Raw genomic sequence first — 12,326 nt, forward strand, 5'->3', positions numbered from 1 at the left:
CATCTGTTTCAACCTGCTTTTTGGGTTGTGTTCAAATACGAACTCACCAGCACTGGTGTTATTGTTGCCTAAATCCCTCAGTAACTTAGGGCAAGCATTTTGTCCTTTCCTAGTGAACCACACGGCTTTCTGCACTCACCATTGCTATCATTATGCTACATACCAGTGTAACCATGAGCCCGTTTCATATGGAGTTTCATATTGCTTTTCTGCGTAAATCCCATCGCACAGTAATCACATTTGTAAGGCCTCTCTCCTGTGTGCTTTTTCATATGAACTTGAAGAGCGCTCTTCTGGTTAAAAGCCTTTTCACATAGTGCACACTGAAATGGCCGTTCCCCTAGAAGAGAAAGATGTGTTTACTAAATTCTTATTTTACCATGCACGCTTTTCAGAATTCAGTATCATTAAGGTGACCTAGAAATTACATAGACAAATGTTTTTTTTCCCTTGAGTATCTAGGAATCTAGGAAATTTCTACAGTGCATTAACGGTAACTTCTTGAGACAGATGACTGAGAAGCTAGCAAGGGGAGGTGTTTAGCTGGGCTTCGTAATCACGAACAAAGGAGAATTAGTTGGGAATGTGAAAGTCAGGAACATCTTTGGGTGCAGCAATCATCAGATAGTGGAATTCAGGATCCTGAGAGAAGGAAACAAGGCAAATAGCAGGATCACAACAGCAAGAACTAGGAGAGCAAATTTTGGTCTCTCGGAATAATTCTGTGATTTCAGGGTTCTTGGGGGGAGTAAAAGGACCCTAATAGAAGTATATGAATATAACAAGTATATTTCTATTAGGATGGCCCTCTCCCAGGAGGGCTTCATGCTTACACCAGTGTATGTTACAGTGACACAAACAATACCCTTTAAGATAGGCAGAGGGAAGACAGATTTCGGTGGGGGACAAGCTGAAGAGAAAGGACATACAACAAACTAATTAATCTACCAAATAGAATACCAAATAGAATAAGAAAAAAAGAGTAAGAATACATCCCTATATATTGAAAACAAAGCTTTTTATGTATTTCTGTTTTGAATTTTGAGGGAAAAAATGGGCAGACTTGCAAAATATTGTTTCTGCTAACCTGCCAACTACAGAGACTTTCACATGTGGTCCAGAAGGATTTTTTTGGAAGACTGCTCTGATAAATCTATTCAAGAATGTAATCACTACATGGCATTTCCAACAACACTGCTGAAAATAACAACATGCAAAGGATCACTTCAAGGAAAACTCTCAAGAAATTAAATTTCAGAGCATTACAAATCTTCAATGTAGTGGCAAAATTATGGCTAAAGCTCTACCCACTTTTATACCCAATAATTGAAACAACATGTATCAATTACTTTAAAACCCAAGTACCTTCCTCCACTGAAAGATCTGCTTTTTCAGAAAAAATGCTGACAGGTTTTCTGGGTGTGTAGCATGCAGCCTGTGTATTTGTTTTGTATGTGGCTTAAAACTATAGATCAGAAACCGGACTGACATAGAAATGAAAACTGCAGCACAGAGGTGTTCTTTGCATTTTTATTAACAACAATTTCACTAGTTTGAAGTAGAAAATCTGTTTCTTCAGATACTTTTGACTCCAAGGTCTATATTCTACTAAAACAAACAACCTTTTTGGTGCTGTGTAAGGGATTGCCACATGACTTTTTCTGATAGAAATGCAAGCATCTGCTTTCCTCTAATTACCACAACATTTCTACAAACTGTCCTTCATTGAGAAGACTTGAATGTACAAGATACTTAAATGATGTGAGGGAACACTCTCAAGTTGCACCAGGGAAGGTTTAGATCAGATATTAGGAAGAATTTCTTTATGGAAGAGGCTGCCTATGGAAATGGTGCAGTCCCCATCCCTGCAGGCATAAGAGACATGTGGACATGGCACTAAGGGGCATGACTGATGGTTGGACCTAGTAATCTTGAAGGTCTTTTCCAACCTAGATGGATCTATGATTTTACTCATAGAGACAATGTGATTTTCTTTAGGCCACACAGATTCAGTAGGTATTGCCCATTATAAATCATTAAAAGTGTTTAATGAAGAAAGGTATCAGTTTCTCACAGACAAGAATCATCTTTAAGTCTAAACTGATTGGCTTTCCTAAACTTTGATAGGAAAGGCTGTGTATGTAAAAGCACCTGAAGACTTACTTGCAGCACATTTTCACTCATTTTTCTTAAGGGATTTTTAAGAGTAGTCATTCTTTCAGAAGAGAATGTTATGCTACAACTGCAAGGCAATCTACAACTTCAAACAACAATAATATAAAAATGAATTCTGCAACGATTGTTGCAGCTCATGGGCATTCCCAGCTTATGAACACTGAAGTCCAAGAAATCTCAAAATATTTGATGACTTACTGAGTATATTATAAGTGATTCCAAAATAGGAAGTTTTTTTTTTCCTACGATTGTGCAGATTTATGAGAAACAGATGCATAAAGGGACTGTGGTCTCTCCACGGCCTTCCTGAAGGGCTCTGTGTCTATTACAATGGACAGCATGAGCCAAAACAGGGAGGAGGGATACTGGCTTCTTCTCTGATTTCAAGCTATTTGGGGGACTCCTAGAACACAACACTCCCTTTTTCTAAAATCTTAATTATTTAAGCTATATATAATAAGCTATATTATTTAAGCTATATTTAAGTTATATGGAAAGCAAATTATTGTGGAATTCTAAAGATGGTTAATCTCCTTTGATTTTAAATCTTGGCTCTCCCTTCTCCAGTATAACCAGAATGTTCCTTTCTACCACTGTAACAACGAAGCTCTGCTCCCTTTCTTCAGTTTTTCCTCTCACAAAGAAGAGTCACCACTCATCCACAGCTGAAATTCTCTTGGGGCAGGGGGCAGAGGAAAGAGAAGCATGCACAGACAGTCTGTTAAATCAGAACTCACAGGATCACCAGAGACCTCTAAAACATAACAGCTGTAACAGATCAAATCAGAGCCTCCTCTCACAACCAGATGAGAAGCCACCTTCAACCAGGTGTAACAGCTTTTATAAAACAGGCTAACACACACCTATGTATTGTGGGAATAAACACAACTAGCTACAACTGAGCAGTGATAAATGCTGCTAGCTGACAAACTGCTGCAAATGCCCACTACCCCTATCTATCCATGCCTCCTACTGCAGTATCTGTAAACCTGTTTTCAGGACTCCCAAATTTAAGGATTTCCTTAGTGAAAAGACTCAAACCATAAATTAATCTTAAGTTCATGAATCCTCTTTATCCACTGCCCTATCGTTCCTGCAAGAGAGATCTCAACAGTAGGAGAACAAAATGTGAAACAAGACAGATCCAGAATCTGCAGCCCCTCTGGCTCTCGGTTGCCTGGCAAATCCTAATAACCCAAAGCTCATCAAACACTGATGTGTAAATGAGGTGGTATTTGTAATTACTGTTCCTGTTTTTACCTTTGACAGTATACAAAATATGTGCTGAATTAGTCCACTGAAACAAGGCAAATTCATTCTTCCAGAACAAATTAAACAACGCACAGAAAGCTGTACATTATATAGGCCTGATCTAACTCATCTACAAACATTTTGAGTTCTTGAATCATTTTTTCTCTAATCCTTTTTTTTTCCATGGTAAAGCAAGTACCAGGCATTCATTTATGTGTAAACCTCATGATATACTGGCAAAAGATTTAAAAATGTTTTGAAGATAAAACTGAATGAACAGTTGAGGAACATCCCCTCTCAACATTTGGTACGTATGGTAGAATGCATGCAGGTATGTGGAGGGAAATTTTAAACAGGGTGAGAAATACAGAGATCACATGCTGACCAGAGATGGGAATAAACAGCTCAATAAGGGGCCGGTAAGAGGGAGGACAGAAGAGAGAGAAAGGCATAGGGGGAGACAGAGAACAGAGACAGAGATTGAGAACAGCTCAACGTCACTTGAATGGGAAGACAGATAGCTTGTGGTTGCTGCTACAACGGATGAGAATGAAGGCATAAAAACAATAATCCAACACAGTACAATGACATCCAGAAAAGAGTTCTGCAAAAAAGCCAAAGCATTTCAAATGGGTTTGAATAAGACTGTATTTATCAAAGTCAAAGAAAATAAAGTTCTAATATTTTGAGATGCACGTAATGAGAGCATGCACAAGACAGCTGGATACATAGGCAAGCCTATACAGCAGAGATGTAATACTGAAAAGTGCTGTATCTGAGACTGAATCTGAGAGTGCAAAGTGAAGATCCAGTCAAAAGGTGACTCTCAGATTATCCTTCACAAGACAGGCAAATGATACCAACCAAGGAAAAATGACAAGGCTAACACAATAGCTTGAAGAGATTAGGAATTTTGCTTTAAATCCATGAAGAGCGGCCAAAAGCTAACTGCCAGACAATGACAGCGGGGAAAGAGAAAACTCTGGCTGACTCACTGAACAAAAAGACTAATCATTTTTTGGGTGTTGTCTTAAGCTATAGCTTACAGTTACTCCCCTCCAGCTTAGAAGCAATACAGATAACTTCCCCATTTTTAAAGTTTCCAATGTTACCTGTGTGAATGCGACTGTGTCTCTCCAGCTGACTTGGTTTAGCGAAAGCTTTTTCACATGTATCACACTTAAACACCCTAGGTTTCTGGGAACTCAGTGAAGGTCCAGCCTGATGGGTTTGCATGTGTTCCTAAGACAGAGAAAAAGCATGTTTTAGAACCATTTAAAAAACCTTCAGTATCTAACACAGAAATATATTCACATTTTGAAGACAAAAGCAGAGGATCTTAGTCAGCAACAGACAAGGAGGAGGACGATGGAAGTCTGCAGGTTTTTTTTTTCCCTTTAGAAGAAACACTGCATTTGTATATCATTTCTTTGTAAGACTGAGGCATCAGTTGCTTTACATTCCTGAAAACCTCTGTCAAGAACTGTATGAACCTTTTTTTTTTTTTTAAATACATTAGTACCCTCACTAGTTATGCGAAGCAAAATGACAAAGTTATTCATTCAAAGTGCTCTTTGAATATTTTGTTTGCTTACAAACATGGATTTAGGGCAATTATACGTACTAAGTTAGTATTTGATTTTTCCCCCCTCTCATCCATCTCTCCCTCATTTGCCTGATGCATAGACATTTATACTCAGCACCTGAATAAGTACCATTCTCAAAGAGCGAAAGAAGAAGACTATGACAGTCACAACACACAGAGCTGCACTATCAACATGCGCATTGAACCACTTAACAACAAACTGTTGAATTAATTAAAAAACACTAAGGTCTTTACAGGTAAGAGAGCAGAATGAAAGTATGACACGTTTTAGTAAGAATCAGTAATAACATTTCTAACTTCAGTGGTATTAACTCCCTAATGTTAAGCGTATAAAAGGTTTACTTCTAAGAAAACAAGAGATTGGTATCTTTTTATTTTGTTTTGTTTTTCATCATTACTTAAGGAAAACAATTATCTATATTGTATTCCAAAAACATTTTGCTGGAAAACTCCTCAAACATAAGTAGCTGAGTTTGACAGCATTCTGAGAGTTTCCCCAAGGACCAAAAATCTTGTAACACACTCTCCAAGGGGGTGAAGTTCACAACCAGAGTATATCTCCTTGAAATATGATACAAAAATGAGAGGAAATCTCCTGAAAAGCTCTCTGAAGAGCTACTAAATATCAAGGCATGGCTTCTGGATCTGGAAATTTCCTGTTATAACTCCTGGGAAGCTGGAAAAATTCTGGGGAAGTTAAATGTTTGTTCTGTTCTTAATACACTTCTTCAATCCACTGCATTTTAGTATCTCTCAGAGATAGGATATTGGCCTGGAGAGACCACTTGTTTACTACAGCCTCATACTCTTAACAGGAACATTCTATAATCATAATTAAAATACAACTAAAATTTCTGAAAATATTCAGAAGTATCAGGTTGTTCATAATCTAACGAAAACATAGAAAATATCACTAAACAGCAACAACATAAGGATAACTTAAAACCAATGCCTCCTCCGCAGATGTCACTTGTGCTCCAAAAAGAGAGCACCTAAAAATCAAAGGATAGTATACAAAGTAAAATGTTTGTATGATTACAAAAGCCTCTCTGGAAATCAGGACAAGCAGTGCTGACATATATAATGCAAGTAAAGTAAATGAAATCTTTTTCTGCCACCGCTATTTGCATGACAGTCATTCACTTTTTGTTTTTCCTAAGGTTAATATATGCATTAAAATACTCTCTGTGGTCCAGGGAAGTTATCTATCTGTGCAAGCAGTATCATTTAGACTCTCCCTTCTCAGAATCATATCTCACAGACTATGAACAGAAAGGAAAGGGGTAACAGGTAGTTTTCATTAGCATGACACGAAGTCCACACCGAAAGAATGAGTTAACAGACTGATCCACTGTTATTACCAAATACCTTGAGATGCGTTGCCCGCTTAAAGGCTTTATTGCAGACATGGCAAACGTGTATTCGTTCCTTGCCATGAACTTCTTTACTGTGGTGCATCAACATGGTGGCTGAAGAGAAGGTTTGACTACACTCAAAACACTGGTGCACACGACTTTCTTTTTCTGCTTGATTGCTTTTAGTCACATTAGGAGAAACCTCTGTCACCTAAAACAGTTTGTAAAACAGTCAAATAATTACATAGGCGCACCCACAACAGCTGTTTATTTTTCAACGTGATCCATTTTTGAAGTACTTGCAAGCGGCTATGAACACAAAGGAATCAGATGATTCTTTTCTGACCAAAAAAAAAAAAAATCGAAGCCAAAAACATTTCAGACAAAACCAATAAAAAAACACAAAGCATGTCTGATTTTTACAGAGGATAGTGTTTTCTCTGGTTAGTTTATTTATCAAGGACTTTTTTTTTTTTTTTTTAATGAAGTAGCTCTGAACTACCAACACAAAATTTCAGAAGTACTGTAATCGTAATTAAAACTTGAGAGGATGTGGGTGTTTTTAATCAATGCTGGCATTTGCAAAAATTTCACTTTCTTCAAATAAGGTAACAAAAAACTTGCTCAATTTTGTGGATAATAAAGAACCTTAAGTACTAAATCTTATAAAAGGAAATAAATGAAAATAAACAAAAGATAAAGGAAATATTATTCTAAATTACTTATTTAGGATAAACTGAAGTTGAGAAAGAGAGCACAGTAGAATGTTTTCCATAGTAGAAAGCAGGAATAGTAACAAAATTAGCAATGATGCAATATGATACATACTGAACAAAATGATAAATAACATATGCACACACATTTAATTATATATGTATGCACATTTCCAACTGGTTGGAACCTCTCAGGAAAAGGCCAAAATGTTGGAAGTCAGTCAACAGTCACCAGAAAGTCAGAAAAGTAGTTTACATTACTGTTCTATTTTGACTGCTACAGCACTGCTACACAATACTGCTACTCAGTCACTGTCTCACTTCGCAGATGATTTGGGATTGCAGAAAACAAATCTTAGCAATAAAAACAAAGCAAAAGAGACACTCTGTCTATGGGACATTTACACATGTTTTTTTCACGTGTCCTCTGACCCCCCTGTAGCAGACTAAATCATTTTTCTTTTGCTGCTGATACAACTGCAAAAGCTCCTCAGAGGTGCTGGGGCAGAGGCTGGGCCAACTAAACCAGCACTGCTGCGGTGACCCCACTACACTCCTGGGCATGTACCTCAGTGGGCTGCTGGCTCCAGCAGAGCCGAGTCTTTGTTGGCTTTTTTCAATATGAGTGTTATTAACTCAAAATTTAAGCACAATCCAGATGACTAGGCAGTTAAAATGAACTTCTTCCCAATGGGAATGACATCAGTCTTCCTGCTTCAGTATACAGAAGAATCATTCTAATACTTTTTATTAATAACATCCTTTACCCACAAGAGACAAAGAAATATATTGCATCTACCTGATATGTTATTTCTTCAGAGTTGGCAGCTGCTGAATGGGGTGTATGGCTCACTAGTATGACTTGCTGTGAGCCTGACCCACTTTGGCTAGCGAGACTGGAATCTGTGAGTATAGCAGGGAACTGCTGACCCTGTCAAAGAGGGGAGGAGAAGGGAAAGAAAGTAAAATTAATTATATTGAAACTGTTAATTGCAGTCAAGTGTGTTATTTTTATACCTAAAACTATTTTTTTTCTCTAGAAAAATACCTTTTTCACTATCCTATTTGAGCAAATGCTACTGTTTTCTCTCCTCTTCCCCTTTCATCTTAAACCTACCAACTTAAGGGTAACAACGACTGGAAGTCTGTAAAAGCAGAGATTCAGTTCAGTTTTTCCAAGTCTTGCATCAAGTGCTGCACGTTTCATCCTTCCCTTATCTGTGTCTTCCCAGATCATACTTTCCTTAACCCTACCTTCTGCTTTTCTGCATGGTCTCCCACAATATTTCCCTTTTTAAAATCTGTTAAAGAAATCTACTTCCAAAATACATGAAATCAAGATACAAAATTACCAATTGAGAGTCACAATTACTAACATCACAGCACTACTTCTATTTCTTACTATTAAAGACTTTTCCATCTCCCCAGGAAATGTACAATGTACTACCTGTCCATTTATCGTGATTCGCGCTACATACACTGTTTGCATAGTAGCCAATATGGTTTTCCATTATTTGGCTTAACATCTTATTAATTTAACTTAACAGTGGCTTATTGATAATCATCAACACTTAACTTTACATTGTTTAAATGATTACAAAGTCTGAAATGAAGCTACATGTTGCTTTGTTATTCTAATGTCAAAAATGACAAATGCGTTACTAGAAACATTTAAGAAGCCTTTACCCAATCTTTCCCCATCTTTAGCTTTCAATGACACCACAAAAATCTTACATTATAATAAAAACAAAATTAATGCTAAAGCTATCTGGGAGACGATAGCCATATCGCACAATTCTTGCATCATTTCTTACCACTATCTCTGTTAAAGAGGGATAGATTTAATCACTTTCCTATTACTTGCCGTGAAAAGAACTAACACAATTACTCTTCAACTCATATACCCACAAGAAGGAAGATAAAAATTTACCAGATTAAACAATAAAAAGTTTGGGAATACTAAATTATATTGTTTACTAAACAATATGTTGTATAACCAAAATAAACTGAAGTGAAAACATTCTCAAGCTAGATTTCTCAAGGTAAAAGAATTATCTTATTTAGGTCTCCAGGAGTTAGGACCTAAAGAAAAGGCTACATAAAGGTCTTCAGAACGTGTCCTATTATCACAGGTCAACTATTCTGTCTCAGATTAAATTATTTTTTAATCCTCTTCCACACAGGACTATGTAATCAAAATTGGAAGCTATCTTTTGAAGACTGAGGAGAGAAAAAATAGCCTTTGCTACTTTGCCTAGCAGAATAATTCATAAATTATTACAACAGTGTATGACTTTCACATGACAATAAAGAATAAAAGGTACAGCCTAAATTTAACCAGAAGGAAAAAATATATTTTAAAGCAAGCTTATTGTTTTTTCATTATTTATTCTGTATGTACTGAATTTGCAGATTTGCTACTAACATTTCTTAAACATTTTTAGTGTAGCACTCATTCCAATCCTCAAGAAAGTACTATCTACCAGTTCCGTGATTAAGCAAGAACTAATCACAGAGCACCCACAGGAAATATTCATTACTAATCTCCCTTTTCATTTAAAATGAAAAAAAAAAAAGCTACAATTAGAAGAAATTAAGTTTATCGTATTTTTAAATGGTTTGGTCAGGTTTTGCTCTCCAAAGAATTACAGTAGCCATGTATATACAGTTTATCACAAAAAAAGAACTATCTCATACAAAATTATTTTGTAAGCAAAATCCCAAATTCCTGCCCTTTAAGACAGTAATATTAGTTTATCTGTCACTTCAGAAAAAACATTTCTTACCTGTGAAGTGATATTAAGTGTAACTGCATCAAGACCACCTGACAACATTCCCTGAGTGTCAGCAAGAGTTAAAGTGACACTACCATCTCCTCCAACTCCTGATGAAGACATTACCAAGTTCTGTGTAGAAACTGTAGGCTGAGACATGGGTGTTGTTGAAGGAAGGTTTGTTCCACCTGTTGTACTAAGCTCTGGAATATATGTAGAATAGTTAAAAAAAAAAAAACATTACGTAAGTTCTAACTGCAAATTTATTATCTTAATTGAACTTAACCATTTCTATTTCTCCTTTACTATGCCTTTATGTCTCAAAAGCAAGAGAACAAAATCAGTTAAACTAATCACATGTCAAAAATCGTCAGTCAAATGATAAAATTAGAAAAAATCTAGTTCTTAATGTACCTTGATGTATATCACACTGTGAGGCCATAACTTTGTAATAAGGCATATTCATTGCCAAAAGAACACCTGAAGAAATTTCAGGTTACACATTTCTGTAGTCTGACCACTTTCAGAATCCTCAAAGACTACTTGGACTCAAGGTAGTAAAACCAAAATTTCAAACTCCACAACACAGCAATCCCACCCTATTTTCATAACATGGCTGATAAACTATAACAGCTACATAGGCTAGTTCATTATAATCAAACTGTTCTAAGACACCTGTATAAAAATAGATTCTCCAACACATGACTAGAGGCCACAGCTTTCAGTTAAGTCTCAAAAAAAAAAGATGAGATAGAAGGTACAATCCAACTGCCTGTTTTTCATTACCTAAGAATAGGTAATAGGTAACTAGCCTTAACCTCCAAATTTTACAGAATATTCTGGGGGTAGGACTTATCTGTATTTCTTTCTTACTCTGTGCAGTGGGTAATTTAAATTGGCACAACGAAGTAAGGCTAGTGAGAAAACACACCCAAGGCTTGTAGTTCTTCAATTGTAATGTGCAAGATCATACTATTTCAGATTCAGTTATCTGGTCTATGGTTTAGTTGTTGTTGTTTTTTTTAACATGGCATTACATTTTTTCTTAGTGTGGTGGTTTTACCGTACTGGGCAGCTAAACCCCACAACCGCTCTCTCACTTCCCCTCCTTTAGATGAGGAGGGGGAGAAGTAAAGCAAAGAACAACTCACGGGTTGAGATAAGGATAATTTAATTAAAGGGAAAATAATTATAATAATAAAATAAAGACTACCGAACTAACAATTTAACTAAGGGGAAATAAAAAGGGAAAGGGGAAAGGGAGGGGAAAAAAGGAAAATAAAAAGAAGGGAGGAAAACAAACAAACAAAATAAATGAAGGCTATATGGAAGTGCAGAGGAAAGAAATTACTCTCTACTTCCCACAAATGAGCGATGATTGACCACGTCCTTGAAGCAAGGCCTCAACGCACGCAGCCGGTGTTCGAGAGGAGGACCGACGTCTTCCAAACGAGAGCCCACCCCTCCCCTCTTCTTCCTGTTTCCACCTTTTATTGCTGAGTGTGACATCACATGGTATGGAATATCCCTTTGATTGGTTTAGGCCAGCTGCCCTAGTGATGTTTCTCTCCTCACCTTTTGCCCACCCCCTAAGAGGGTTAGAGAAAGGCCTAATACTGTGCCACTGCTGCTCAGCAGCAGACACAACACTGGTGTGATAACACTGCTGTTCCAGCTACAAGTACAGAGTACGGCACTGTATGGGCTGCTGCCGGGAAAGTTAACATTCCAGCCAGACCCAATACACTTAGAAAATCATTTTATGCATACCTGGAGCATTTAGTGAAGTGCCCTGAGAAAGAAGCTGGTCATTGCTTATAGTTAATGTCGCCCCTGTACTCTGGCTGTTGATGGTTGGTGCTGTCAGCCTTAAGCTACTATTCATATCACTGCTTCCAGAATTATGTTGAATAAGATCTTGTCCTAAACAGAAATTAGCCCTGTTAATATCTGTTAATAACTGGAAATATCTCAACATTATTGTACTAATGCACTTTCAACAATAAAAAACTGATCATATCATCAAAGAAGTAGAAGACAAAACCAAAGGACAAAATTCATTATGTGGAGGTTCAACATTTTTAATACAGATGTGGTTATGTACGCACATGACCATACATCTAGATACTAACAGAGAAATACTTTTGCTTATTTAGACAAATTGATCTTTCCTAGATTCAAATCACCAGCTTCATGAACCTATACAGCCTAGCAAACTAAAGGCTAAGATATTTTTTATATCTACCATGCAGATAATGAATTGCATTGAACATGCTCTCTTTCGAAAAAAATCAGCGTTAATTTTGTGGAACCTTCAACAGGCACCCAAAATACAGAAACTGAAAGCAGATTCTGTCAGCTGTTGCACAGCTGAACTCCATGTTCCTTAGATGTGTGAACATCCATTGACAAGCAAAAAGCAGAGGTGAGGAACCATGACACTAACATGGAC

The 12,326-nt window shown here is 36.9% G+C and overlaps 1 protein-coding gene across 8 annotated transcripts in view; it reads right to left on the bottom strand.

Moving 5' to 3' along the window:
* ZNF236 (zinc finger protein 236) overlaps window positions 1–12,326 on the bottom strand; it is a 69,445-nt gene that overhangs the window by 1,922 nt on the left and 55,197 nt on the right. For 7 of the 8 annotated variants that reach the window (XM_068671327.1, XM_068671326.1, XM_068671324.1 and 4 more), the window contains 6 exons: window positions 11,645–11,797; window positions 9,887–10,077; window positions 7,900–8,031; window positions 6,401–6,598; window positions 4,539–4,668; window positions 164–340 (listed from right to left, as the gene is read on the bottom strand). In XM_068671327.1, coding sequence (XP_068527428.1) covers window positions 164–340; window positions 4,539–4,668; window positions 6,401–6,598; window positions 7,900–8,031; window positions 9,887–10,077; window positions 11,645–11,797 — 981 coding nt within the window. Of the gene's footprint in view, window positions 1–163; window positions 341–4,538; window positions 4,669–6,393; window positions 6,599–7,899; window positions 8,032–9,886; window positions 10,078–11,644; window positions 11,798–12,326 lie in introns of those variants that run through there. The other variant, XR_011092847.1, reaches the window with a different exon arrangement.

The sequence above is a fragment of the Anas acuta genome, chromosome 2 (assembly GCF_963932015.1).
Source record: "Anas acuta chromosome 2, bAnaAcu1.1, whole genome shotgun sequence".
NCBI lineage: Eukaryota > Metazoa > Chordata > Aves > Anseriformes > Anatidae > Anas > Anas acuta.